Below are 26803 nucleotides of genomic sequence, written 5' to 3'. Positions count from 1 at the left end.
GTTCGGCAGCGTCGATCGACCGCACGGCCTACTCGCCCAAGTACTCGCTCTCTTTTATGTCCCACCATTGCAGAGCGCATCTCTCTCTGTTGTGCGAGGCGTGAACCGCGCCATTCGCTCTCACCTGGCAACCCTGTCTGCACGTCTCGCGCGCGCGTGAACAGGGCTCCAGGCCCTAAATGACGTGTGAGTGTTAGAGTTGTTTGGTATTGCTAAAAATCTCTCTCTAGAGTGTATCGCCAACGATCAAACGCGGTGCCACACTGACTGTATTCAATCAATGGTGCTGCGGCTGGCATGCGGATTGTGGCTGCTCGCGGCAGTGTCGGTGGGCTGGCGTTCTCGCTCGCCTTTGAATGAGCGCATCCTGGTCCCAAATGGAAAATCCTGCAGCAAGGCACCGGAGGGCAGCTGCTCATCGACAAGGGTCGAGGGAAGTACAAGCTGTGCCACGGGCCGGGCGGCACTAAGTGTTCCTCTACTACGGTATCAGGCTGCTGCTCTGTGCCGCTCACTTGCGACGACCTGGCGGGGCGCCTCCCGGTCCCCAATGAGAAAGGCTGCGCCCGGACCGCGTGGACCGGGTGGGCCAACCCCCCACCTTGGAAAGGCGAGCGCGAGCTCCCGTAGAAGAAATCTACGTCGTCCTTGCGGTGGAAGGGCGGGGGACAGCCCTTTCGCGATATGAAGATGGCCTCTGCTCATCACAAGAAGCACACAACACCGAGTGAAGGCAGTGCTACGGGCCTGGGGTTGTCCGTTTACGTGAACACGCGTTTACGAGAGAGATTTTTAAAGACCAACCAGAAATCACTTTGTTCGTTTACGTGAACACAGATGGCGCTCCCAGAAGTCGGCGAACACAGCAAGTCGGCGAAACACAGCGATTCCTCGGCTCCCATGCAAGAGCGGTGGAGGCGCAAGAAAGCGGGCGGTGGTGGCTCGGTCGCCGACTTGACGAGCAAATTTGAAACGAACAGCATCAAGCCCACACCTGTCAATCCGGTCGCTCCGCCTCGCCGCACCTCGCTCGCTCGAGGGGAAAAACCGCTGCTTAGCACCCACCAGGAGCCCACGCCGACCGACCCGGGGACGCCACGGTACGGCACGGCAGGGCGGGAGGCGCCGCCGCCGTCCTCCACCGGCGCGGCGGCGGACGAGCTCGGAGACGCGGCCGTGGCGGAGCTGGCGGAGCTGGCGGCCGAGGCGGCGCGCCTAGCTGCCGAGGCGACGCTCTCGCTCGAGGCGTCGCTGGCGGTGGAGACGGCCAAGTGGCGGCTGCGCGCGGCGGTGGGGGGCGAGGGCGGCAAGCCGCGCTGCGCTCTCTCCGAGCTGCACGACGCCATCTGCTCCGCGCGGGCCGCTGACGCGGGCCGCGAGTCACAGCTGGCGGCCCGCGCAGAGAAGGCGGCGGCGGCCGCGGTGTCGTGCGTGCTCGAGGCCAAGAGGGAGGTGATCGACCCGAACATGAAGGCGCTCAAGGCGCACCTGCAGCGCTTGCGCGAGGAGGAGGTCGGCACCGCCGTCGGCTCGATGGCTTCGGGCGCGCTCCGCTCGGTGACGCGCGCAAAGGCGCTGGCGATCCAGCGCTGCCTGATGGCGGTGCTCGACGATGTGGAGCAGCAGTTCGTGGGAGGGATGGAGCAGGCCTCCCGCCCCGGGCTGTCCCATCCCTTCCGCAAGCGGGCGGTGGCGCGCGCCCTGTGCGCGACCGCCGTGCACGCGCACCGGCTCGAGATGGAGGCCGAGTACGCGCTGCCCGACATCGAGCAGGAGCTGCGCGAGCGGATGGGGGCGCGCGAGCTTCCCGAGCTCAAGACGCTCGGCATGGACAGCGGCAAGCCGCCGAGCATGGAGCAGGCGCCCCTCTCCTTCCTCGCCGCGGTCGTGATGGGCTCGGCCGGCCTCGGCGTGCCGGCCCCCGTCTCCGACTGGCTCTGCGTGCAGGTGCACCCTCGAACGACCCGTCTCCTGGCTCATCCAGACACCTCCCAGCTCACGTGTCCTAGACACATGTCCTCGTCTTGCGTCGCATCTCGACCGCGTTCCAGACAACTCCCAGACATGCCGGGGCCGCCCTTGCGCACACCACTTCTCCCCCTCCCAGTCGCTTCCCAGACCTTTCCCAGGCACGTCCCCCTCCCGCTGCTGCAGGTCGGCCGGTACCTCGACCCGTTCATCGACGGCGACGTCGAGCCGCAGCTCTACGAGAAGCGGTCGGCGGGCCTCTTCATGACGCGGCTCGAGCGGGCGTGGACGGACCCGGCCGTCTCCACGCAGGAGCTCGAGATGCGCGCAAAGTGCGGCGCCTCCAACAAGCTACCCGTCTCGCCGGCGGTGGCCCTGACGGCGTACGTGAGCCACTGCATCACCAAGATGAACATGTGCATGGGCTTCTCGCGGCAAATCCCGGGGATGGACCGGCAGCCGCTCGGCGCGGGCTTGCAGGAGCGGCACGTGAAGCAGCTCGGCGCCGCGCTCGTCGCCGCCATCGCACGCGACTTTGCGGCGCCGCACCGCTCCATCGCCAGCCTGCCCATCACCGCAAACGTGGTGAAGGAGCTCGCGCAGGCGCACCTGCGCGCGTGCGTGCTGTACCAGAACGAGCTGTCGAACGCGCTCGCGCGCACAAATGTGGAGGGCGAGGAGGCGCGGAGGAAGGAGCGGATGCTCATATGGGGGGTTTGAGGACACGTGTCTGTGGTTTGTGCGTGTTCTTTGTATCTGTGTGTGTGTGTGTGTGTGTGTGTGTGTTGCTATCGTTTGCGTAGTGTGTGTGCCCTCCCGAAGATGTCGCAAAGCCGCGTATACCATAGAAACGTATTTCACCAAGAGAGAGAGAGCGGGACTCTCGCGTGTACGTCCCCGTCTGCGGTCTGGGGCGCGGCGCCCGGCCGCCGGGGGTTCTCCCCGAGCGTGAGCGGTGAGGCCGCGCACAGAGAAACGTGCCGGCACAGGCCACAGCCGACAGCGCGCGAGTGCCGAGTCGCGGTGTCTGGCGGGCGACCAGGGAGAGCGAGCCAATGCGAACGCTAGCCGCGACTCCGCGGCCCCCAAGTGCCAAGAGATGGAGAGATGACAATCGCCTAGATACGGGGTGACTGTGGAGGGTGAGTTGAACAGGGGTTGTGCGCCAAGCCCTCCTGCTCGGCTCCAGCCGGTAGACAAGTCTTGTCATCAACAGAGTAGATGGATCTGACCTCGGGGCCGATGTGACCAAGCGCTGGTAGCGTGGTTTTACCTCACACCCATGGTCTCACAGTGTGCCGGCAGTCGCCGAGCAGTGTCGCTCACACAAGCCGCAGCACAAGTGACTGAGGGCCAGTGAGGGCGAGCCCATCGCTGTCACAGCTGTGGCAGCCGCACAGTAGGCTGTGTCAGCTGTGCAGCGTGTGTGAGCAGCAGAGGAGCTGCTCTCCAGGCTTCTGTCGCAAAGAGCTGCATGCCACCGAAAGCGCTGTCGAGGTTCGCCGAGCGCGGCGCAGGTTGGAGGACACCGTCACCGACGAGCGCGTTGGACTTTTCACTCCGGACAAAGACGGCGACACGCACACGAGCTGCGGCCGTGTCGCCGTCATAGCGGCGAGGCGCGGGACCGTCTGTGGCGAAGTGGGTCGCGTCCTCCGATTTCCGTCAACTCAGCCTCCACACCCTCTACGCGTGTCTACGGTCCATCCTTGTCCACTGTCCCCAGGTCCTGCTGCACAAAGCCACAGCAGCAGTCTCCCACCGAGAGGCACGAGCGTGCTCGACCTCGATCCTCGTGGCAGTCGTGCCCTCGATCTCGTCCTCAGACGACGATGCCGTCTTGGGGGAGAGACGCCACCGAGCTCCGAGGGGTCGCGTCCGCTTCTTGGGGGTCGGCCGCGCCCCTGAGCCTCGATCTTCTTGCATCTTGGGCAGCTGCCACCCGCTTGCTTTTTTTTGCTCCAGTTCTGCGGATCTTCAGTACTCGTAGACCGACCGACCGGAGCGAGGGCTACGACGCTTTCACACGCTCCAAGCACCAAGAGGGGAGCTGCGTGGGCCGCAGAGCTGCTGGTCCGACGACAGGTCCTCTCCGTGGCTTAGGCAGCCGTCGTCGCCCTGGCCCCAGGCGAAGACAGCGCCGTCAGCGGTGCGGGCGAGGCTGCGTCTTCGTTCTTTTATACACACATATGACGTAGACGACACGAGACATGACAAGTACACATGTACTTGCGCGCCTACTCGACAGACTGAGCGCGTGTGTGCCGTGCACACTCGCCCCACAAACAAGTACTCACTGCGATGATACATGTAGGTAGCGCAAACCTCACTTCTCCTCCGCCCGCTTTGCCGACCTGCCGGCGTTGGCGGCGCCGTAGAGCACGAACGCAAAGATCGAGGCGAGCCCCGCGCCGAGGAGCGGCTTGAGGGCGTCGACGGCGGCGGCGGCGTCGGCGTTCTGCGACTGCGAGAGCACGTACCCGAGAGCGGCGAGGACGAGGGCGAGGGCGGGCACCCGCAAGCTGGGCGGGAGGAGGCGGGTGCCGAGGGAGCGCGCCGTCGCGACCGCCTTGATCTCCGCCGCGCCGAGCACCTGGGGCGAGGTCCCGAGAGGGCTCCGGGAGGGTGCAGCGGTGTGCTGACCTCCGCCGCGCCGAGCAGAGCAAAGGGCCGCACTGCAGCACTGCCTCTCGGCCAATCTCGGCCACTCTCGGCCACTCTCGGCTCATCTCGGCCAATCTCGGCTAATCTCGGCCAATCTCGGCTAATCTCGGCTAGTCTTGACCTCGAGCGAGGGGCCGCACTGCAGCACTGCCGGGTTGAGCCGCATCACCTTGCAGACGTGTGTGTGCGTGTGCCTTGCTGCCGCGAGTGCGCGCCCTACTGCTGCCTCGACGCGCCGCCTCCTCTTCGCCCATCGCCCATCTCGGCTACGCCTCGGCCACATCTCGGCTACACCCCGGCTGCATCTCGGGTATTCCTCGCACCTCCAGCGCCTCCGCCTCGCTCATCGCCGCACGCAGCACGCGCCTGGGCGGTGCACAAGCCGCCACCAGGCTTCAGCGTGGGGACGTGGCGCTGGCGGGCGCTGGCGGGCACTGACGGCGGGCGCTGGCGGGCGTTAGCGGGAGGCGCACTTGGACTCGATCATAGTGTTTGGGAAGCTGTAGGAAGGGTTGATCACCTGCGAGGGTCGCGGTGGCGGCGGCGGTGGCGGCGGTGAGGGGGCTGGCGCTGACGGCGGCAGTGGCGAGGGCGGCGGCGGGCGTTGGCGGAGGCGTTGGCGGAGGCGGTGGCGGCGGCGGTGGCACCTGTGGGTTGGCCTGCACTGCAGCGAGCGCCCGCTCCTCGGACCCGTAACACTTGAGCATCGCGCCCCAAAGCGGCTCCAGCTCCTTGGAAGAGTACCTTTTCCTGAAGGTGCGGGTAGCCGCCGCCGCCGCCGCCGGCAGCCGAACGCCTCGCACCTTGGATTTGGTGCCCTTCTTCAGCCGCCTCATCTTTGGCCCTTGCTGGACGGCATCCGACTTGACGAAGCGCGAGAAGGGACCGTTCTCGATGCCAAGCGACACCTCGGCCGCGTAGCTCAGCTGAACGCCCCACGGGATCAAGAAAACCGCCGCGAGCGCCTTGGGCAGTAGTGCCTCTGGCGCCGCATGCCTCGCCGCAGCCGCCGGTCGCAACAGCGGCGCACGAACCACGGCTTGGTGGTGCTGCAGGGCCGAGGTGGTGGCGATCATCAGCACGCAGGCTGCGGAGAGCATCGGCCGCCTCAGTACCAGGTACTCGGCCCGGGGGCGCGGTGGAGAGCGATTCACTGTCTGGTACCTCCAGTGTCGGTGTCTTTGCAAGCGGCGGCTTACGCGTTTTTTCTTTTCTTCTACTTCTTTTCCCGCCTCATCTCGAGCAGAGCAAACGGACGTACCCACGTTCCGGCGCATGAAACCTTTTTTGTTTATTTTTTGCGCATGTGTGATGAGAGATGAAGCTTGAAGGGGAGAGATGAGATGAAAGAAAAAAGGCGCCGGCGCTGACTGACGATTGTGGCACCAGCCGATTAGGAGAGAGAGAGGAGTAGAACAGAACCGGATAGGTTGAAACGTGGCAGTTCCCTTGCTCCAAGTGCTTGCGCTTCGGGGGGGCGGTAGTGATCTATCTGATCACCCGAATGCATGCCACGTTCGTTCGGATCGCTCCTCATCGCAAACCCGGTGAGCAGTTCACCCTCGGGTATGTTAGTAAGAGCCACTACACTGAAAAACCCTGTCAGGAGTCCACGCACCCTCGGGTATGTTCCGTAAGAGCCATGAAAAAAATCTCCAGGCGGCGTCGGCCGTCCTCAGCTCTACGCCCTACCAATGCGCCAGCCGCGTAATGATCGAAGCGAGCGCCGAGAGGAGGAGGTCCGGAGGGCCAGACGCCTCGCCTGCAGCGGCAGCTTCCTCCAGCGCTGCCCCTGGCGCCGCTCCGGAGGCCAGCTCTGCTAAACCTGTCCCCGCTGGACAGCCTTTCCGCTGCCGCCTTTTTCGTTGGCCATGCCTGTGCCTGTTCGGGCTACCTGCTGGCTACCTGCTGGTGGCTGTTGTCTCGTGGCGGGCACCGTGGGTAACGCTCACAGGGATGGAGGTTGTTGCTGCGAGCCTGGGCCCGCTCAATATCGCCGGTGTAACCGAAATCTCGTCGACCCCAGCAAGCTGGCACCACGTTTTCGGGGCCTTCACGTTGACGGGCCGGGCCTGCGTGCACGTGCACAACCCGAGCGTGGTGCCAGTCCAAGTCTCCAAGCTAGTGGGCACACTCAGCATAAACAACATTGACGCGTCAACCAAACTGGAGGGCGTGAAGCTCGTGATGCCGCTGGGGCAGGCGTGCGTGCCGGTCGAAGTCACGACGGGCGACATCTTTCAGGACATCGGCAACGAAACCATCCGAGGCCGCTCGTCCCAGACGGTGGAAGAGCTGATGAATAACGAGCCCATATCTCTGCAGGCTCAGCTCACACTCAGCACCATGTCCTTTCACCTTTTGGCGACGCACATCATGGCCATCTGTGAAGTCATGGTGCAGGTCTGCCCTCCGAATCTTTGCCAGGCCGGCAATTTCTTCGACCCGATGTCTCTGGCACGCATCGCGAGCTCACAGTTGGGCGTTCCCGAGGAGGCTCAGTGCCTGGTCGAGCAGACGGGCTGCTTTGCCGAGCTGCGACGCAGAGAGCGCGCGCCCGACGTCACACGGATAAACTGCACCAGCATAGCGGTCGAGGTGTCGCGGCACCACGCCGACTGGCAGATTTGGGGCTTGATCGACGCGGCACATTCTCAGGCCGGGCGCTTGGCAACGGCGAGTCGGGATCTTGCAGCGGGTCTTCTGGACTAGCGCATTTTGCATGATCAGGTGAAGAACAGTCTGGCTCGGACTGCACACCAACGCTGTATGGGTGGATGCGGGACAGAAGACTGAAGAGGACGGCACGCGCGAGCGACACACAGACACACACAAGCTCACAAGACACTCAGCCAGCTGGGGCGGCTGCCACACATCCCGAGTAAGCACGTGTGAGCGTACGGCACTACGCTACTCAGGGCCACGTCCCCCCCTGTCGCCCCCCCCCAGCACCCACGGTGCCAAGGGCACAAGTCCACAAACTCAAACAACAACACACCAGCAGGAACACACAAACAGGCGACAGGGCACGCGACGTGTGAGGCTAGAGCAGACTCTCCGCCTCTAGCAATCTCGCCGGCCGCAAGGCACGGACAAGACCGTGTGTGGGGTCTTACAAGATCACAAGACAGCACCGCACACCCTCGCGAGCGAAATCCTGTTCCGTTACCCTGGTTGTCAGAGAGAGAGAGATTTTTAGCAATACCTTAATGTGATGTTACAGGTGGGTTAAGAGGGAGATGTGCGCGAGCTGCGGGACCGCCGGGACGGCGGGCGGGTGATTGCGACGCGCCGCCACTTTTGGCGACTTTTGGTGCGGTCAACGCCGCAGCGCGCCATGTCTTTGGACAGCCGGGTGAGCGGGCGCCGGCAGCTAAGGTGCGCATAGTCTTTTTTTCTTTTCCAAAATAAGCACCAGCCGCGGTCCCGCACCCGTCGACGAAAGGCAGGCGCCATGTCTTTGTTTGCTTAGCCGGGCGGGCGGCGGCAGGCTAAGGTGCCTTGTTCACGCGCGCGCGAGACGTGCAGACAGGGTTGCCAGGTGAGAGCGAATGGCGCGGTTCACGCCTCGCACAACAGAGAGAGAGATGCGCTCTGCATGGTGGGACATAAAAGAGAGCGAGTACACTTGGGCGAGTAGGCCGTGCGGTCAACGCTGCCGCGCGCGCGGCTTTTTGTTTGTTGAATTAGTGACTTCCTTGAGCACTTGAGCACTGGATAGGGCCGATTCCGCGTGGTACGGGACCCCTCGATCGTCTCGCCCTCCCTCACTGGTATGTTCATTGGGGGGGGTCATAACAAACACGGTACAGGATCGAGGTGCACGCTGCCGAAGCAGTGTCGTCCCCCCTCTCCCCGACGGCGATGGCGGTGTGACCGATCGAGCTACAAGAGGAGCTTGTTCAGCAGGATCCGGGATAGTCTGACGCACTGCCTCACTGGGTCTGAGATCATCGAGACGCTTCCCATCACCGTCTCGTGACTTCCTTCACTCAAAAAGCACGATTCTCAAGTTGGGCCCTCGGCTTGCCGAGAGGGAGGGTCAGGGCGACGGAGGCGAGGGATGAAAGCTGCGGAAGAAGACACCCAGCCAGGGGGTCTAGGACACGGTAGGTCGATAGCTGATAGCGACGAGGTTTCCCGTTGTTTTTCTTTTCTGGCGCGTCACAGGGCACCCAACTTCACACAAGGCAGAGAGCCTGCTATCGTAGCCACCCACCGCCCTTTGCTGCGCGGCGGCCGTCAGCCTCTCGCGCCTCTCCCAGCCAGACCGCCGCGCCGCGCGCCTGTGCCGCGCGTGGTCACCCCGTGAGCTGCCCTGTTCACGCGCGCGCGAGACGTGCAGTGTCAACAGTTGTGAGTATTTGGCGCCGACAACATGGCCTCCCACCGCATCGGCGCCCGCGTCTCGGGCCTCTCGCCAGAGCAGCTGTGCGCCATCATTGAGGCGCAGGCGGGCGCGAGCGACGCCGCGCTGCGCGTGGCGGAGGAGCACGCCGCACGGCTCGTGGAGCAGCCCGAGTGGGTCCTCTCCGAGGTCCTCCTCTCGCCGGACCTCGCCCCGCACATCCTCGCCCAGCTGCCGACCAAGGCACACGCCGCCAAGGGGACGTGCCGCGCGTGGCGCCGCGGCTGGAAGGAGACGCTGAAGAAGCGCGAGAGGCCGCCGCGCCTGGCCGTGATCGGCGGCCACGACAGCAACGACGAGCCTGTCAACTCGATGGAGCGGTACGACCCGTCAACGAATGAGTGGGAGGAGGAGGCTGTGGCGCCAATGCCCCGGGGGGGGGGGGGGGGGCGACGGCACGAAGGGATGCCGGCATGGCGGTGCTCGATGGCAAGCTCTACGCGGTGGGCGGCCAGGATGAGGCCGACGGCGCAACTTTCAATCTGGTGGAGCGGTACGACTTGGCTGTGAACGCATGGGAGGCGGTGGCTCCGATGGCGACGGAGCGGAGTAACCATGGCGTGGCGGCGCTCGAAGGCAAGCTGTACGCTGTGGGAGGCGAGAACGACGGCCGCCTCAGCTCGGTGGAGCGGTACGACCCGGCGTTGAACGCGTGGGAGGCGGTGGCGCCGATGGGGTCGGCGCGTCAGAATCCCGGCGTGGCTGCGCTCGACGGCAAGCTTTACGCTGTGGGCGGGTACAACGGCGACGGCTACCTCAGCTCGGTCGAGCGGTACGACCCGGCGACGAACGCGTGGGAGGCGGTGGCGCAAATGGCGACGGTTCGGTGTAATTTCGCCACGGCAGTGCTCGACGGCAAGCTGTACGCTGTGGGCGGCTTCAACCACGACTACCTCAGCTCGGTCGAGCGGTACGACCCGGCACTGGATGCGTGGGCGGCGGTGGCGCCGATGGGGACGGCGCGTATTACTCACGCAGTGGCGGTGCTCGACGGCAAGCTGTATGCGGTGGGCGGACAGGATGACGGCTACAGCCTCCTCAGCTCGGTGGAGCGGTACGACTTGGCGACGAATGCGTGGGAGGCGGTGGTGCCGATTGCGACGGCGCGAAGCGCTTCTTTCGCAGTCTGGATGTAGTGGAGTGGGCTTATCTGGGAGAGGCCAACCTACCTACCCATCTAGGAGCGCGCCTAAATAAATAAATAAAAACGGACACCTCTCTACTGTGAGATGGGTAAAAAGGAACAGGCCCCCGCCCTTGCGATCTTTGTGCAGGGTTCTTTGTGGATGTGGTCGGCGACTAGCCGGGGTCGTCCTCCCGGTGGGGGACTTCGGACTAGCACTAGCCGTCTTCCACATGGTCCCTCGGGTCCCTGCTGCTCCTAATCTCTTCGTACATCCTCCTGCTGATCTCCGCAAAGTCCTGCTCCCTCCCTCGTCTCGCCCTGCGCGTCTGCTCCGCCTCACCGTCTTCTGCCCTGCGTCGTCTGGCGACGGGTCCTCCATAGTCGGTCGAGGTCGCCGCCCTCCTCGTGCCTCTTCCCAACGTTCCCTCGGCGGCCGATGCCGTCTGCTCCGGCTCCCCAGTCCCCGGGTCTCCCCTGCTCTCGTCTGCGCTAGTTTCTGCTTCGTCCTCACCGGCGTCTCTCCTCTTCCCTCTCCCCTTCTTGTATGCTTTGCACATCGCGTCGATTCCTGTTCGCGTGAGCACCAGCCTGAAGCCCGCCCAGCAGCTGAACCGCTCCCTAAGTCGAAGGAGCATCATCAGTCTCACCCACTTCGCTCTCTGCCCACCGTCTCCGCTCCCTCCCGCTTGAGCCGCCGTCGCGGCCCTCGTTCGTCCCACTGGCTGTTGGCCTGTTCCCACGTTACCTCCATTATCCCTCCTCCTCCGCGACTCCCTCAAGGCTGGCCGGGCCTCCTTCCACCCAGCGAAGAGCTTCCTCAGCCACTCGATGTGTTCCTCTCTCTTCATTATGCGCGCCGTAGCCTCATCATTGAGCTGGATCCACCTCTGCACCGCTCCCGTCGCCGCCTCGGCCACGACTTGCAAGTTCCTCGTGACCCCGGCGCCAAGGTCCCTCCGACTCTTCTCCGAGAGGTCATCTACCAGTGCTGGCAGCACCCCCCCGACGGCTGGTGCTAGTGCATCGTACCCGTCCTCATCCAGCACCCTATAGCGTGAGCCCTTCAGCGCAGCGACATGCGCTATTCTCAGCGTCTTCAGCGTATCCTTGGAGTCGGGTGCCGCCTGCGCTACTTTGCTGATCGCCGTCCCCGTCTGCGCTCGCGCTACTCTGAGGAACCATCTGGCCTGCTCCCTATTCCCCGGGCAGGCGCCGCTAAGCAAGTGCGCCATTGTCGCTCTAGGCGGGTTCTCATCTTCCTCGGTCCATTGCTGCGCGGCTTTCCGCACGATCGGGCACAGCGGGTCCCGCTTTAGTGCCGCCCTCCTCGCCGCGTCCCTCGCGGCCTTACATACGAGGCAGCCCCTGAGTTCGCTCCTCGTGGCGGCGCCCGGGGTCTCTCTCCCCGCCTCTCCCCGCATGATCCTCTCGTGGTGCGCTCCGTGTGGCACCCCCGCCTGCTGCCGCACCCGCGCTCCCATGACGGTCTTTGTCACCACGTTGTGATCATCCACGTCGGCGAATTGTATCTCACGCTCGCCGTGCTGATCCTTGATCCGCTGACGCTTGTCCCATTTGTGTCTCGTCGTTCCCCTGACCACATCGCTCCACAGCGGCCCAGGCACCCCCGCCGTGTGCGACCCCGCCGTGAGCCCCTCGCCGAGCCGTCCTCGCACCCACTCGTTCGTGTGGCCGCGTGTGGCGTAATAGGTCCTCCGGTCCAGTACGTCTCCCCTCCACTCTCCGCCTGCCGTCCTCCGGCGGTCCGTGTATAGGCACGGGCGTGTCCTCACTGCTCCTCGGATGACGGAGGTGGCATCCTCAATCTCGCTGGCCCCCATGTATGCAGTCGCCGCGGCGTCGGCGTAGGCGTTGCTAGCGCACCCCGCGTGGCTCGGTACCCACAGGAACGTGACAGATTCGAGCTGGGCGCGATATCGGCATATCCCCTCTAACATCCCTTCCCACTCCCTGAGCCCCTCAAGAGGGCCTCTTCGGTACGCCGCCTCGATTTGCTGTAGCGCGGGCTTGCAGTCGCTCAAGACGAGGCACCTCCTGTCCGCCGCATCTTCCGACGTCGCCATCTTACGCAGGTAAGCCAGCACCGCGTACATTTCCGCGTCTATCACTAGGAGCGCGCCTACCCAGGTCGGGCCATGGAAAAAGAAAACAACGTGGCCAAAATGTGCACCCTAACACACACACAGACGCGCAGCCACGACGAGAGCCGCCCCTCGCCGACGATGAAGAGGCTGTGCCGCTCGCCTGCCGCCGCCCTCGCCGGCGGGTTGGACTCGCGCAGCAACGCCGCAAAGCACAGCCACCGCACGGCGCAGCTCTCGCCCTCTGGCTGCGCCGGCAGCTCGAAGCCGCGCTTTGCGCCCACAAGCGGATGCCCTCTACCGCGAGCGAGCCGTGGAAGAGGAGCGAGATGGCCGCAGCGCGAGCGATGTCGGCGGGGTCGCAGCGAGAGAGGGCGCGCACGAGGAGGTCGGTGGGGAGGTCGAGGAGGCGGGCGGGCGGCGGCGTGCCTTGCGAGGGAGCGGCGGCGGCGGCCGGGGCGAGGCGGACGGCGCTATTTGGAGGACATTTCGAGAAAAAGAAATGTAGCAAGCGCTGCGGAAAAGCGCGCCGCCTCTCTCGGGTTCACTCCCGCCCACTGCCCCCGCCCTGCTGGTCTTGGAGACAGGGGAGCACTGCCAAACAGCAACTCGCGCACAGGCCCGCTCTCGAGATGGCTGCTGCGGCCGCCCTTCCCTCTGTTCAGGCGCTCCAGGCTGAAATCGCCGCGCTGCGCGCCGACCTGGTCAGCGTGAGCGACCAGCTCGCAGCGGCACAGGCGGCCGCCGTGGAGGGCCTCGCCGCGCAGGAGTCGTCCCGTCGCCCGGTGGTGATCTGCGTGGACCACGGCCTGTGCAACCGCCTTCGGGCTGTGCTGACGTACCGGCTGATGGCGCAGAACGACGGCCGCGAGCTGGTCGTCGTGTGGAAGGCCGACGCAGAGTGCAACGGCCACTTTCTCGACTGCTTCCAGCCGCTGCCGGGCGTGCGGTTCGTGCGCGAGGCGCCGTCCTGGGCGCCGACGCCGGACCTGGTCAACAACGCGCACCCCGAGGTTGGCATCGCAGACGAGATTCAGGCGTACGAGTGCCTAGCGCCCACCGCCGCCATCGCCGCGGCCGTGTCCGCGCGCGTGGGGCGGCTGTCGCCCTTTGTGGCGGTGCACGTGCGGCGGACGGACCTGCCGGGGTATCATGGGCGCCGCCTGACGATTCACGATTAATGACTCATTTTGAGTGGTTGATGTCTGATCGCAGGTACATGGGCGCCGCGTTCGCCGCCCGCGGCCAAACGAGCGACGCCGCCTTCGACGCCTTTCTCGGGCGGCACGCGGCGCACAACGTCCACGTCGCAACTTGCTGCGGTGCGACGCACCGCCGCTTCAGCTCCGTCTTCAGCCGGCGGGTGAGCGGCCTGCGGCCGCCCCAGTTTGCGGCTGGCTCGCTGCGGCAGACGGCGCTCTCCGACGCGGTGTGCGACCTCTTCACTTGTGCGGCGGCGGAGCACTTCCTGGGCTCGCACGCCTCTCGTCCGCTTCTCGGACCCCCCCCCCTTTCCGTGACCCTTCCCGGAGCTGTCCAGGCTCGCACGGCTCCTCCTTTTCGGACGCGATCGGACTGCTGCGCTCGCACAACCGGCGCGAGCGCGCGGCGAGGGCTGCGGGCGGCGCGGCGCTGAGGGCGGTGGAGAGCGCGGCGGCGAGCGCGGCAGAGAGCGCGGCAGAGAGCGCGGCAGAGAGCGGCGGCGGCGCCGCGCCTTGGGAAGCCTTTTACGTCAACCTCGACGCGCGAGATAGCCGAGATGTAGCCGAGGTACGGCCTTCTACGGCGAGGCGAACCTTCTCGGAACCTTCTCTGGGCCTTCTAGGCGCGCACCGACCGCCGCGAGCAGGTCGAGGCGACGCTGCGGCGAGGCGGGCTCGCAGCGACGCGTGTGTCTGCGCTGACGCCGGCCGACGAGGCGGTGCGCGGCTTGTCTCGCGGCGGAGCTTCGTCCACGAGCTGTCCCGAACGCCGTCTCGGGGCTCTCCCTTTCTCAGGTGCGGTCTGTGTCGCGGCGCAGTCCGGGCAGCGGCCTCGGCTTCCTCGCAAACGCGGCGTCGCACGAGTCCGTCTGGAGGTGCGACGCCGCTGCTCAGCCCGCCACGAGCCTTCTCGGAACCTTCCATCCACCTTCCATGCACCTTCCTGGAGGCGCGTCGCCGCTCGGCCGCCGTCTGCACCCCTCTCGCTCGTGTTTGAGGACGACGTGCTGCTGCACCGTGATTGGCAAGCGATGCTGCGGCGCACGATCGCCGCAGCCGAGGTGGCCGGCGGCGGGGGTGGCCTGTTGTGCTTAGTTTTCCCACGATATCATGAATGAGTTGGTGACACGTAGGAGGCCGACGGAGAGGTCGACGTCGCCTTGCTCGACGGGCTCTTCATCGTCGGCGAGGCGAGCGCGGAGTTGGGCTGGCGCGGAGCTCCTAGATGAGGGGCCCCGACCCGGACCCACGACCCGGGCTCCGACGAGCTACCCCTCGAGCGGGCACTGTACCCCGCCGCATCCCGCCGCATCGATTGTATTCGCATCCCGTGTATGCACGCGGCGCTCTGAACACACCGCACGAGACCGCAGTCGCATCCTGGCTTCGGTGTACTCACGCATCTTGGTTACTCACACCGCAGGCTCGGACCGGCGGTGGAGGGGCCGCACCGCGCCGTCGGCGTCGCGATGTCGTCGGCGTACGCGCTGTCAGCCGCGGCGGCGAGGTGGCTGCTGCAGCGGTGCGCGGAGCGTCCGGGCTCTGATCTCGGGTGATCTCGGGTGACCTCGGGTGACCTCGGGTGATCTCGGGTGATCTCGGGTGATCTCGGGTGACCTCTGGTGATCTCGCAGGTACGCGGAGCGTCCTGGCTCGTCGACGGAGGCGTACCTGATGCAGCTGCAGGAGGAGCGGCACCGCTGCTGGATCCACACGCCGCGGCCCGCACTGCAGCGCTGGGACGAGGTCTCCTCCGTCAGCGCGAGCTCGCCCGCGTTGATGCGGCGCTGGTACGAGGAGAACTACTTTGGGCGCTGGCCGAAGCGCTTGTATGAGGAGCCGTGCGAGCCGCAGGGCGATGCGGAAGACGCCTCGGCGTAGCATTGACGGCGGCGCGTTGTCGTGGCTCCTCTGCTGCTCTCGGGGGCCGCTCCACCTGCACTGCGATCGTCCTCATACGGTACAACGTCCGACGACCAACGCCCCGCCATGCCGCATCGCTGGTGCGCGGCCGCACACAAGCGGATATATTAATTTCAATTGGCGAGCGAGGATCGTCGACTTTTGGCCGGGGGGCGCCAAGGGACAGCTCGTGGATTAAAAGAGGAAGACAAACAAGATAAAATGCCGACTGGATACACACGCGCGCCCATGTGCCTTCACGCGGCCTCGGCCCTGTATATTGTCAATCCACGCCCGGCTCCCTGCTCCCGCTCCTCCCGCCGCCGACGTACGACAGGTCGTTGGCCTCGGCGTATCTCTCCATGAAGCGGATGAAACGCTGCCACTCCTGCGCCGAGGGGCGAGGGCCGTCGGGGCAAGGCGCGAGCCGGGTGGCGCCGCGCCGCAGGCAGAGCTGCCCGCAGGCGCGCCGCCGCCGGCTCGCTCCCCACACACCCTGTGACTGCTGCACCTGCACGCTCTTGAGCACGAGGATCGCAACCACACGGGTTGGCCGTCCACGCTCGAACTCGACATCCAGGTCGCGGGTGTGCAGCTCGCCCTCCTCGTCGCGCAGCCACAGCCCGGTGAGGAGCCCATTGTCCCAGACGTCATCGAGGCTGAGGACAGTCGCATTGTCAAACCGGAAGGTTGCCGTGCCGGTCGAGCCGTCACGCGAGCGGGTGAGCGCCACGTCTGGCACCGCCGCCTCGGGAGCGTCGTCCTTGCGGAATGCAAGTGTCGGGACGACGGAGCAGGCTGCTTCGGGGGAAGCGTCCTGCCGAAAGAGAAGCGTCGGATGGCGGCAGCGGGCGCTGCTGGGCAGCTGCAAGGCGAAGAGGGACGGGAGGAGGGCGAGAACGGCACGCTCTCTTTGGACGGTCATTGGCGCCACAAAGCTGCGGTGATCCTGCACGAAAAGCTGGTTGCGGCTCCCTGCCGCGTAGGGAGCTGTGACGGGGGAGATCGAAAGGGGGGAGAGACAGCAACTGTCAGAAGGCAGAGTGCGTTGGAGGAGGCGCTCGACCAGAGCGGAGGTTTGTCAGTGTCGTGAGCTCCCACCTCGGTCCTCGCACGACACTGGGTTCCAACTTTTTCCGGGGTATGGTATGGTAGCGGTAAACGGGTGGGGGTATGGTCCTGACCGCCCAAGACTAGCCCTACCATACCCCCAAGCAGGTCTGCCAGCAGGCGGGGGGTATGGTCTTGAGGCTGGGTTGGCCGATTCTACCATACCATACCCCGCAAAAAGTTGGAACCCTGGGCACGGGACTGGCGCGCACTGGCACTAACACAGGTACACTACGGGAGCGCCAGCGAGAAAGAAGAAAGATAAAAAGAAGTACGAGACGGCGGCGGAGCCGCGGTCGAAGAAGTACAAGAGGGGAAGGCGGGCTTCGCAGCCGACGCCTAACCGTCGGAAAGCGAACAGGAGGGAGGACCGGGAGGAGAGGGGAGCCCCTTCGGATGGGGGGTGGGGAGATCGGGCGGAGGGGCCCTGAGTGACGATGTCGGGTGAAAGAGTGTACGTCGTGCTTGTGTCTGGTGTTTACTAGCTCCGAGTAGAGGGGGCGTTCCGCCGCTAGGGGACACCCAAAGCGCAGAACTAACCCTCGGAGACCTGTGTTTACTTTACGGCCCTCTCCCTGCGAACGCGCACCCCCCCTAGCTAGGGGTCAGGGCTCTCTAGCCCGTAGCCCGATACCGATCATCCGGCTCGCTGGGTGCGCTTCTCAGCTCCCCGGCCCTGGATGTGAGGTTACTGACTGCACTCCAAGTGCTCCAAGTACGTGGTGACCTCCTGCTGCATCAGCGTGCGCAGCATGCTCCCTCGCCCGGTGCTGAGGCATGCTGGTGGGCGACTGGCGCCAGCTTCTCAGGGCTGCCCTCGGTGTTGGGCAGCATGTCGCAATACTCCTGTTGCGCTGACTGGCGCGCGGGGTGCGTCGTGCTGCGCGTGGAGCGAGAGGCTCGAGGCGGCGCGGCTGTCGGTCAACACCCTGCGGCAGCCCTGCGGCGCATGCGCGCCGTCAAGGCTGCTCGACAGGGCGGCTTGCATTGTGGCGAGCGAACGCGGTCGCCGTTACTCCAACTTTGGTCGGTTATAACCGGCGGAAGTTTGTTCCGGGGGTACGGCGCTCGTGGCTCGAAAAAGGCAATCGAACGAGAGACGTAAGTTTTCTTTTTCCCCCTCCCACCAGGCGTCTGTATTGCAATACCGAATGAATAAAATTGGTCGAGAGAGAAAGAAGAATTCTTAAGATACAAGCCTCTCTCACGACAAGGGCGCAGACTGGCGCGGACTGGCAAGTAAGAAGAAAATCGGGGCTGAACTCGGCACCAAAGGACGCGCGACACGCAAACAACAGCTGACACGCAATGCGTGTCCCGCTTCTGCTGGGCCTGCTCCACCGAGCCGCGCCCGCATCGTTCGAGTATGAGACCATCGGCCTCCCGCGCTGCTCCATGGCTGGTCCCGCCGGTGCACTACCCCCCTGCACCCACGCGCTTCGCAAGCCTGGCGATGGTGGCAAGGCCATGGGCGGCGGGCTCGGAAGGAACGGCCACTGCGCAGATTGGGTGAGGCCAGGCTCGCTGGACGTGGCGCAGCTGGCGGAGAGCCTCGCACGGAATCTAAGCTGGGACGATGACGCCTTGCCGCTCGTGCAGGAGGCCATGGCCGCCGCTCGTGACGAGGATGGTGCGCACGCCGTCGCCCCGAACCGGTCGACAGCCTTTGCACCGCGGTCGACGGGCGGCAGCCTCACCCCCGGCGGTTCGTCGCGGGACTCGATGGAGTTCTTACGGCGCTCCCTCCGCTGGCTAGCAGCGCGCCAGCCCGGGCAGCCGATCCGCTCCGTGGAGACTGGGTTTGCTCTCGGCTACTCTGCGCTCGCGGTGGTGGGCGCGGCGTGCAATGCCGGCATCCATCTCAAGCACAGCGCGATGGACCCGTACCAGGGCGCGGCGTGGCGCGGCGTCGGGCAGAAGAGGCTGCAGTCCCTCGTGGGCACGTGCGCCTCCGATGAGGTCAACTTCGAGCTCTTAGAGCTGCCAGCCTCGATTGGCCTCGCGCGGATGGTCGCTGGCGGCGAGTGAGGCCCCATTCGCCGGGGCCAACTTTCCCTCGACTGCAGCTTGAGGGGCCCGGCCTATTTGCAGGTGCGTTCAACTCGGGTACATGGATGACGGCCACAAGTTTGACGACAACATGGTCGAGCTCGCGCTCATCAACTCGATGATGCCGGCCGGCGGCATCCTCGTGATTGACGACACGCTGATGCCGTCGGTCGCCGCGACCATCTCGTACATCGAGGCGCGCGTCGTCGAGAGTGCGCGTTCCCCGCCCTCGATACCCTCATTTCGCGGTGCCGCACTCCAGGCGAACCTGCCCTACGAGCGCATCACCATCAACGAGCGTTTTGTCGCCTTTGTCAAGCATAGGAAGGACGTGCGCGCCTGGAATCACTACGGCCCGTTCGACGCCTCGTTCAACCGCTCGGACGGGGCGGGGCGGAAGCACATTGCATCGTCCCTTGGCGTGGCGCACAGGGGCTTGCGAGGCGCGGCGGTCTGACCTCGGCGTTGCCTCGGCGGCCGGCACCTCGACGATCTCTTCGTCTCTCTCTCTGAGGGTCTCTGGACTCTGCGCGTGGTCGCCGGCGGCGGAACGGCGGGGCCGCGGGGCGGCACGCCCCGACACGCGGCGCCAAGTTCAGCGTGTGACAGCCGATCACGTGCCCTGTGCATGTGCTCGCGCCCGCGGGTCGGTGTGTGTGTTACGCGCAACCTCTCTGCGCGCAACACACAGTTCAACCGTCACGTGAGAAGAGAAGAGAGAAACAATTTGCGAGACCAGCAAAAGAGCCGCGCGCCCAGAACGCTGTAGGAACTCTTCACGTAGAGCTGTGTATGTGGTTGCCATCGTTTCGCCTCTGTGGCAGGGGGATGGGGCAAGCCGACCGGTGGCGGAGGCTGGAGCACGCCAGCGGTGTGGCCAGAGAAGGCGGCGGACCCTCAAAGCGGTCAACTGAGCAATCGCACCTTCCAGAGCGGCCTCTGCGCAACCGCGGCGGCGGACCTCAGGAGAGCGCGAGGGAGGCGAACTTGACGGCGACCTTGATGCAGGGCGAGGGCACGCTCGGGTCGGTGACGAGGAGGACGGAGCCGTCAGCGAAGAGCTGCGAGAGCGGCTTGTCGAGGTTGGGTCGGTAATCCTCCTCGAGCACGCCGCGCATGTACAGAGTCGGGTCGTCCTGCAGCGCGCCCGCCTCGCACCGCAGCGACGGCGTCTTGAGGCGGAGGCGAGGGTCCGCGGCGAGCTGCTCGAGCAGCTGGGTGAGGGTCGCCGAGCCCGCGATCTCGACCTGCGAGAGACAGCCGAGATATACCCGAGATATACCCGAGAGGTAGCCGAGAGGTAGCCGAGAGTTAGCCGAGATACAGCCGAGATATAGCCGAGATATAGCCGAGCCTGCGATCTCGACCTGCATGCCCACGCCGCATACGAGATCGGCCGAGATGAGCCGAGAAGAGGCTGGCTGCAAGGTCGGCCGAGGTCGGCCGAGGGTGACCGAGGGTGGCCGAGGTTGGCCGAGGTCTCGACCTGCACGCCCGCGCCGCAGACGATGCACTCGGGGCTCCGCTCGTACCGGAAGGTTGGCGCGTAGACGCCCTGCCCGCCGATGTACATCAAGTTGTTGTTGACGTACGCCGCGCAATTGGTGAGCACCTGCGCGTGCACTCTCGGCTCCTCTCGGCACCTCTCGGCTCCTCTCGGCACCTCTCGGCAACTCTCGGCTCCTCTCGGCTCCTCTCGGCAACTCGGCAACTCTCGGCTCCTCTCGGCCCCTCTCGGCTCCTCTCGGCTCCTCTCGGCAACTCGGCTCCTCTCGGCTCCTCTCGGCCCCTCTCGGCTCCTCTCGGCTACTCTCGGGGACATCTCGGGGGACATCTCAGGGGCGTTGTCTCGGGCGAGCGCGCCTTGAAGACCTCATTGGCGCACGCGGCGGCGACGATGGCGTTGGTGGAGGCGATCGCGGGGATGATGTTCTTGATGACGCCCTGCGTGTGCATCAGCGTGACGCCCGGGATGTTGAACTGCGCCGCGCGCTCCTGACAGCAAGGGGGAAAGGGGCGTGTTCAGGGAAGTGTGTGTGTGTGGGGGGGGGGTGCGGCGGTGCGGCGGTGGAGAGGCAGGGAGAGGGAGAGGCAGGGAGGCAGGGAGAGGGAGAGGGAGGGAGGGAGGGTGGGAGGGAGGGAGGGAGGGAGGGAGGGAGGGAGGGAGGGAGGGAGGGAGGGAGGGAGGGAGGGAGGGAGGGAGGGAGAGGGAGAGGGAGAGGGGGAGGGGGGGAGAGTGCATCTCGTGGTTCGCTCCTCGGCGCGCTGGAAGACCCACTGCTGGTAGGCGGGGTCGTCCTTGTCCTGCTTCTCGTCGCCAAACTGCTTTGGCGCCTCGATCAGGTGCGCGTACCTGCCACGCAGCCGCGGCCAGCGCGCGCTCAAAGGAGAGGGAGAGAGCTGTGAACGGCGGCTCGATCTGGTGGGAGGACAGGCTGGAGGAGGGGCACTGTACGGCGGAGGAGAAGAGGGAGGGGCGAGGAGGGGAGGAGGGGAGGAGGGGAGGAGGGGAGGGGCGCCCGCGCACAGGATGCAGTGCGCCGCGTTGCGAGGCGTCTCTGCGATCGTGCAGAGCGGCACGGCTTGCTGCGGCGGGAAGAGGTTGAGGGTGCACTCGAAGCAGCCAGACACGCACGGGTACATGACGCGCACGTGCCTGAGGGACGTGTCTCGGACACGTCGTGGACATGTCCTGGCGGCAGGGAGGGGGGGGGAGGGGATGCGCAAGCGCGTGCCCCGAGAAGCCCTCGGTGCCGCCGTCGACAAGGGGGATGACCGAGGTGAGGTCGGGCTTGCGCTGCCCCGTCTCCATGTCGACCTCGAAGGTCACCAGAGAGCACGCCATCGCATTGAGCCACCGTCGAGCCTCGAGGGGGCGGGCCGTGGTGGGCGGGTTGCTTGCGGCGGGAGGGGAGAGAGTGATGGAGGGAGGGAGGGAGGAGTGCGGAGTGCACACCTCGATCGAGTCGAGCCCCATCACGATGACCTGGAACTGGCGGTACCAGTCGGCGGGCTTGTCTTGGATCGGACAGAAGTGCGCCTCCACGGTGACGCCGGAGACGCGCTTCATGATGAACTCCGCGGCGACGGTCGATTTTGGCCGCCCGACGTCGGCCTTGCGGAAGAGGAACTGCCGGTTGAGGTTCGAGACGTCGATCGTGTCCATGTCGATGACGTCAATCTTGCCAAAGCCGGAGAGCGCGAGGTCCTTGAGGAGCTCGCAGCCCAGTCCGCCCGCGCCGACCACGAGCACGCGCGCGTGCTGCTGCATGAACGAGAGGATCTCGGGCGACGGCTCAAAGGGCAGCGGCGGGTCAAAGATCGTGCCGTAGTTTCCGACGTTGGCCATCGGCCCCGTCCGGCTGAGCAGCTTCTGCAGGTCCGGGAAGGTGCCCGACTGGCCGTCGTGGGCTGATGTAGCGGGCGTCGACATGCTTTCGGGCGCCGCGCGAGAGGCGCGCGGAGCGGGAGAGCTTGGAAAAAAGAATAACGCGTGCGGCCTGAGCGAAGCTGGGAATAGGACCGTCGCAAGCGGCGTGGCGTGGAGCGGTTGAGCATCCCTCCGGGGGCCCCTCTGCGCCGGGGAGGCGTTGTTGGAGGCTAGGACGCAAGCGTCCGTCGCCCTTTTCAAACTCGGGGCCCACTCCGCTACGCTCCAACCCGAATTGGAGGGCCTAAAAGTTTAAGGTGTTGCTGCGCAAAAGGGGTCGGACACAGGGCACAGCTCATGCTAAGAGCTAGAAAAACTGGGAGTTACTTGTTAATGTTCCTTATTGCTCAGCGAGGCGTGGAAGAGCAGCGAGCCGCGACGCGAGCGATGTTTGCGGGGTCGCAGCGAGAGACGACGCGCACGAGGAGCTCCGGGTCGAGCAGGCGGGTGGGCGGCGGGCCGGCGGCGTGCTTGGCGAGGGAGCGGCGGCGGCGGGGGCTGACATCGCAAGAAAAGAAAAATATGCCGAGTTTTCTGAGACAGACGTTACACCAGCATGCGCGACCTCTTTGCGCTGCTCGCTCGCGGCTGCGGGAGACATGGCCGCGGATGCGGCTCGCACTCGCTCGGCGGGCCTCCGTCTCACAGCCGCCCGGGCGTGCCAGGGGTCTGCCTGGCGCTGCGCTGCTCGCACGCTGCACTGCGCAAAGCTGCGACAACAAGGGGAGGCGCCTGGACTTGAGCGTTGAGGCAGCGCAACTGCGGGTGCTCGTGGACGGCTGTGAGGTGGTGAGAGAGCCTGATTGGGGGCGAGCTGGTGCTGCGCCAGGGTGCGCAGCATGCTCTCCCGCTCTGTCCTGAGGCATGCTGGCTGGCGCCCAGCACAATGCCCTCAATACATTGCTCCAAGCCGTGCTGGCTGGTGCAGTACTACCAGTGCGCTGACTGGCGCGCGGGGTGCGCGTCGCCGCGCGTGGCACGCGAGGCTCGAGAGGCGCAGCTGTCAGTCAACCCCGCGGCGCATGGGCGCCGCGGAAGCTGCTCGACAGGCTGCGGGCATCGCTGCGGCAAAAGTGCCTGTCCTCTGCTTTGCTTTCGCCCGCGTTTTACGACAACTTTCGGTTTATCATAGCCGACGAACTTTACCTCGCTGTTTCTTTATAGGCGTCTCGCTGCTGCGTATTCTCGTATTATCGTCGAGTAGTTGCGTGGGGGCGGTACGTATTCTCGTATCACTAGCTAGTGTCGTGTCCACTAGCTCCGAGTAGAGGGTGCGTTCTGCTGCTAGGGGAAACCCGGAGCGCGGTACTATCCCTCGGAGAACCGTGTTAATATGGCCCTGCGACCGCGCACCCCCCAGAGCGGCCGCACACTGCTCGGTACCCCCCTGCACACCTAAGCCCATGGCCGACCCCCCCCCAGCAGCAGAGCTCTGCCTGTGGGGGGTGCTGGCATCTCTGTGCAGACAGCTGTATTGCAATAAGTAGCATTGTACACTGTCTGTTTCCATTTGTCATAGGCAGCGTTGTATGCATCGCCGCAGTCAAAGTCATTCTGATCAGGTTTAGTCAGCGGCGACGGTGACGGAAGCGCTTCGCGAGATGCCTACCGGTGTGCGCGGGCGCGGATGCGGGCGGGGGCGCGGATGCGGGCGGGGGCAAGGGACGGGCGAGAGGCGGCGGGGGCAAGGGGCGGGTGAGAGGCGGCGGGGGCGAGGGGCGGGCTGGGTGGCGCGCAAGGGCGGGCGGGCGGCCGCACTTCTCGGAAATGAACTCATCCGGTCAGCGCTCTCGCTATTCTTTATGACAGGGTACAAACTGACTTCGTCCGGACGAAGTCAGTTTGTGACTCCCCTCACCCTCTGGTGAGACCGGTCACCTGGTCAACCGGGAGAGAGAGAGATTTTTAGCAATACCAAACAACTCTAACACTCACACGTAATTTGGGGCCTGGAGCCCTGTTCACGCGCGCGCGAGACGTGCAGACAGGAGAGCGAATGGCGCGGTTCACGCCTCGCACAACAGAGAGAGAGATGCGCTCTGCATGGTGGGACATAAAAGAGAGCGAGTACTTGGGCGAGTAGGCCGTGCGGTCAACGCTACCGCGCGCGACTTTGCGCGCGAGGCGGCGCAGCTTGAGAACGGCGGTGGGCGAGAAGCCGCCGCCGAACGTCTCGTGGAGCAGCAGGTTGAAGTTGTTGCGCTTGACAAAGATCGCGTCGTGGTAGAAACCGCGATGCGCCTTGACGTAGCCGTGGCCGGTCTTGTGGGAGAAGGGTTGGCTGGGCTGCCCGCGCGCCTTGCAGCCCATGTTCAGGCGGCGGGCTTTCTCCTCGGTGTTGCCGAAGGCGTAGGAGTGGCCAACGGAGGCGGGCGTGCCGCCACTCGAGGCGTTGCCAACGCCCGGCGAGGAGGTCTTGAGGAGTTTTGTCAACCGGTGGCTCGCAAACTGACTTCGGGAATGACTTTTCTTTTTTCACACCTCCACGTGTGAGGTGTGAATGTGAAAAAAGAAATCAGTTTGGTACCCGTTCATAGGTCATCCACCTGGCTATCAGGTGAGCCGCAAACTGACTTTTTTTCCAGACTTCACCCAGAGTTCACCCAGACCGTACACAGCGTCGGACACGTCCAGGCAGGGAGCTCGCAAAAAGTATCGCCTTGGTTGGAAGTCGCCCTATCTATACCCGCCCTCCCCGGCCGCCCCCGGCCGCTTAGCCCAGTTTTCGCCCAACGCAGAAAAAAGAAACCACGCGCTCAAGCAAGACGCCCAGGGCGCAGTGTCGACCTGCAGTGTCGACCTGCTGGCTTGAAGTTCTCGCATGCGCGTCGCCTCCGTCCTTCCGTCGGCCACCGAGATCCTGTGCTTCATCGGCGGCGAGCGCTTGCTCGTCGGCCGGTCGCACGAGGACAACTTTCCGCCGCAGATCACGTCTCTGCCGGTCATCACGGGCCAGACGACCACCTTCACCACGGCCGCAGAGGTCGACCGCGTTGTCTCAGATTCGATCGGTAAGGGCCAGTCGCTCTACACGCTCGACGCGCCACTGATCGAGTCGCTGTCTCCCGACGTCATCCTGACGCAAGACATCTGCTCCGTGTGCGCCATCGACCTGCAGACAGTGGAGCGGCTCGCGGCCAAGATGACGCCGCGGCCGAAAGTCGTGTCGCTCAACCCGCTCAACCTGGACGACGTGCTCGCCAACGTGTGCTCCTCTCTCCTGTTCCTCTCTCTCTCTCTCTCTCTCTCTCTCTCTCTCTCTCTCTCTCTCTCTCTCTCTCTCTCTCTCTCTCTCCCTCTCCCTCTCTCCAGCTCTCTCTCTCTCTCTCTCTCTCTCTCTCTCCCTCCCTCCCTCCCTCCCTCCCTCCCTCTCCCCCTGCTGCGGAGCCTGCTCTCACTTCCCCCTCAGGTACTGCAGCTCGGAGAGGCGGTCGGCATGGCGGAGGAGGCGAGGGCGGCGCACGCGTCGCTGGTCGAGCGGATCGCGGCGGTCGACCGGCGGGTGGAGCAGCGGCGGCGGCAGCTCGGCGAGGGGAGGAGAAGGCCGCGCGTCGCCTTCATCGAGTGGTCGGACCCGCTGTACGTGGGAGGGCACTGGACGCCGCAGCTGATCGAGCGGGCGGGCGGCGAGCACCCGCTCAACGCCGGCGGAGAGAGCGGCGGCGGGAAGTCGTTCCCGGTGCCGCCCTCAGCGGTGGGCGCACGTGGACTTTCTGCTTCCGCCTGCGTCTGGAGGACATGCCCGCGACACGTCCTCGACGTGACTGTAGGTGGTCGAGCCGGACCCCGGCCATGGATGATGAAAACTCGTGCGTTGACACCCCCCGCGGATGACAGGTGGTCGAGGCGGACCCCGACCTGGTCATTCTCGCCCCGTGCGGGCTCACTCTGGACATGACTCGCCGAGAGGCGACCGCCCTCAACCAGGGGGCGGGGACAAGGAACCGTCCAGGAGCCTTCCAGGAGCCTTCTAGGCGACCGCCCTCGCCAGGACGGAGTGGTGGCGTTCGCTACGAGCGGTCCGCGAGCCTAGAAGCTTCTAGGAACCTTCTAGGAACCTTCTAGGTCCGCGAGCCTAGAAGCTTCTAGGAACCTTCTAGGAACCTTCTAGGTCCGCGAGCCTAGAAGCTTCTAGGAACCTTCTAGGAACCTTCTAGGTCCGCGAGCCTAGAAGCGGACTGCAGACGCCGTGCATGCGCACGAGCACGCGAGAGGACGCACGTCGAGCGGCGTGTGCCCGTACCCCTCGTCTTCACGCGATGTACTCTGACTGCGACGGCACGAGACCGTACTCCCGCCCCGACTCTGCTGTCTCACGGCGCAGGACCGCGAGAAGCTGACCTGACCTCACCTACCTACCTGACCTCACTAGGTCCGCGAGGGGCGCGTTGTGCTTGTCGACGGCGACGCGATGTTCAACCGGCGCGGCCGGCCCCATGCGGGCGGGCGAGGGGCCTCCCTCCCCCCCCACCCCCACACCCCTCTGGCTGCGAGCAGGCCGGGCCCTCGGCTGGTCGACGCGCTCGAGTGGCTCTTCTCGGCGGTCCACGGCGTGCCCGAGGCGGCGCCGCACCGGTTCCCGTGCGAGTGGCTCCCCCCCTCCTCTTCCTTGCCACGGGACGAGGCCAGCGCGGCGGCGGGCGGCTCGCCGGAGGAAGAGGCGGCCGCCGAGCAGAAGGCGATCGCGGACATCGAGGAGGCGCATGCGTGCGCCGTGCGCGCGGGCAAGCGGTCTAGATGCGAAACACCAGATCCGCACACCGCTCCAGTCGGCACTCGAAGCTGCTGCACACCGGTACCTGTAGCTTAAGGTTCCTGCACCAGCCCCGGTATTCCCGCGGT

General features: G+C 65.4%; 7 protein-coding genes across 7 annotated transcripts; 5 read left to right on the top strand and 2 right to left on the bottom strand.

Moving 5' to 3' along the window:
- Nucleotides 1-280: 280 nt before the first annotated feature.
- EMIHUDRAFT_95901 (hypothetical protein) lies at nt 281-2688 on the top strand (the record flags this gene model as incomplete). The annotated part of the gene is made up of 3 exons (XM_005770464.1): nt 281-328; nt 838-1947; nt 2155-2688. The coding sequence occupies 3 exons, from the start codon at nt 281-283 to the stop codon at nt 2686-2688; spliced, it is 1692 nt and encodes a 563-aa protein (XP_005770521.1).
- A 10105-nt stretch (nt 2689-12793) lies between these two features.
- Nucleotides 12794-15584, top strand: EMIHUDRAFT_432271 (glycosyltransferase, family 25). Its single transcript, XM_005770463.1, has 9 exons — nt 12794-13415; nt 13484-13740; nt 13809-14011; nt 14094-14189; nt 14266-14345; nt 14420-14531; nt 14604-14680; nt 14894-14992; nt 15105-15584. Exons 1-9 carry the CDS (start codon nt 12901-12903, stop codon nt 15349-15351), a joined length of 1686 nt encoding a protein of 561 aa, XP_005770520.1. The 5' UTR covers nt 12794-12900; the 3' UTR covers nt 15352-15584.
- A 116-nt stretch (nt 15585-15700) lies between these two features.
- On the bottom strand, nt 15701-16123 carry EMIHUDRAFT_48859 (hypothetical protein; the record flags this gene model as incomplete). Its single annotated transcript, XM_005770462.1, has 2 exons — nt 15701-15760; nt 15884-16123. Coding segments are annotated over 2 exons (300 nt in total), but the record flags the coding sequence as incomplete, so codon positions are not given.
- Nucleotides 16124-17790: 1667 nt separating this feature from the next.
- Nucleotides 17791-18510, top strand: EMIHUDRAFT_196146 (hypothetical protein; the record flags this gene model as incomplete). The annotated part of the gene is made up of 1 exon (XM_005770461.1): nt 17791-18510. One exon carries the CDS (start codon nt 17791-17793, stop codon nt 18508-18510), a length of 720 nt encoding a protein of 239 aa, XP_005770518.1.
- An 82-nt stretch (nt 18511-18592) lies between these two features.
- On the top strand, nt 18593-18988 carry EMIHUDRAFT_196145 (hypothetical protein; the record flags this gene model as incomplete). The annotated part of the gene is made up of 1 exon (XM_005770460.1): nt 18593-18988. One exon carries the CDS (start codon nt 18593-18595, stop codon nt 18986-18988), a length of 396 nt encoding a protein of 131 aa, XP_005770517.1.
- A 250-nt stretch (nt 18989-19238) lies between these two features.
- EMIHUDRAFT_425916 (hypothetical protein) lies at nt 19239-21964 on the bottom strand (the record flags this gene model as incomplete). Its single annotated transcript, XM_005770459.1, has 7 exons — nt 19239-19778; nt 20018-20143; nt 20404-20526; nt 20806-20911; nt 21059-21187; nt 21219-21397; nt 21488-21964. The coding sequence occupies 7 exons, from the start codon at nt 21962-21964 to the stop codon at nt 19494-19496; spliced, it is 1425 nt and encodes a 474-aa protein (XP_005770516.1). The 3' UTR covers nt 19239-19493.
- Nucleotides 21965-24782: 2818 nt separating this feature from the next.
- On the top strand, nt 24783-26771 carry EMIHUDRAFT_61501 (hypothetical protein; the record flags this gene model as incomplete). The annotated part of the gene is made up of 4 exons (XM_005770458.1): nt 24783-25166; nt 25371-25640; nt 25799-25980; nt 26456-26771. The coding sequence occupies 4 exons, from the start codon at nt 24783-24785 to the stop codon at nt 26769-26771; spliced, it is 1152 nt and encodes a 383-aa protein (XP_005770515.1).
- Nucleotides 26772-26803: the final 32 nt, after the last annotated feature.

The sequence above is a fragment of the Emiliania huxleyi genome, assembly GCF_000372725.1.
Source record: "Emiliania huxleyi CCMP1516 unplaced genomic scaffold EMIHUscaffold_4, whole genome shotgun sequence".
Lineage (NCBI taxonomy): Eukaryota > Haptophyta > Isochrysidales > Noelaerhabdaceae > Emiliania > Emiliania huxleyi.
This window is presented reverse-complemented; position numbering and strand designations above follow the sequence as displayed.

Excerpts from the sequence above, each read along its gene's own strand:
- EMIHUDRAFT_432271 (XM_005770463.1), top strand. The coding sequence starts at position 12,901 with ATGGCTGCTGCGGCCGCCCTTCCCTCTGTTCAGGCGCTCCAGGCTGAA. Across the intron at positions 14,532-14,603 it reads GCACGATCGCCGCAGCCGAG|GAGGCCGACGGAGAGGTCGA; the intron begins GTGGCCGGCGGC and ends GGTGACACGTAG. Across the intron at positions 14,681-14,893 it reads GCGAGCGCGGAGTTGGGCTG|GCTCGGACCGGCGGTGGAGG; the intron begins GCGCGGAGCTCC and ends CTCACACCGCAG.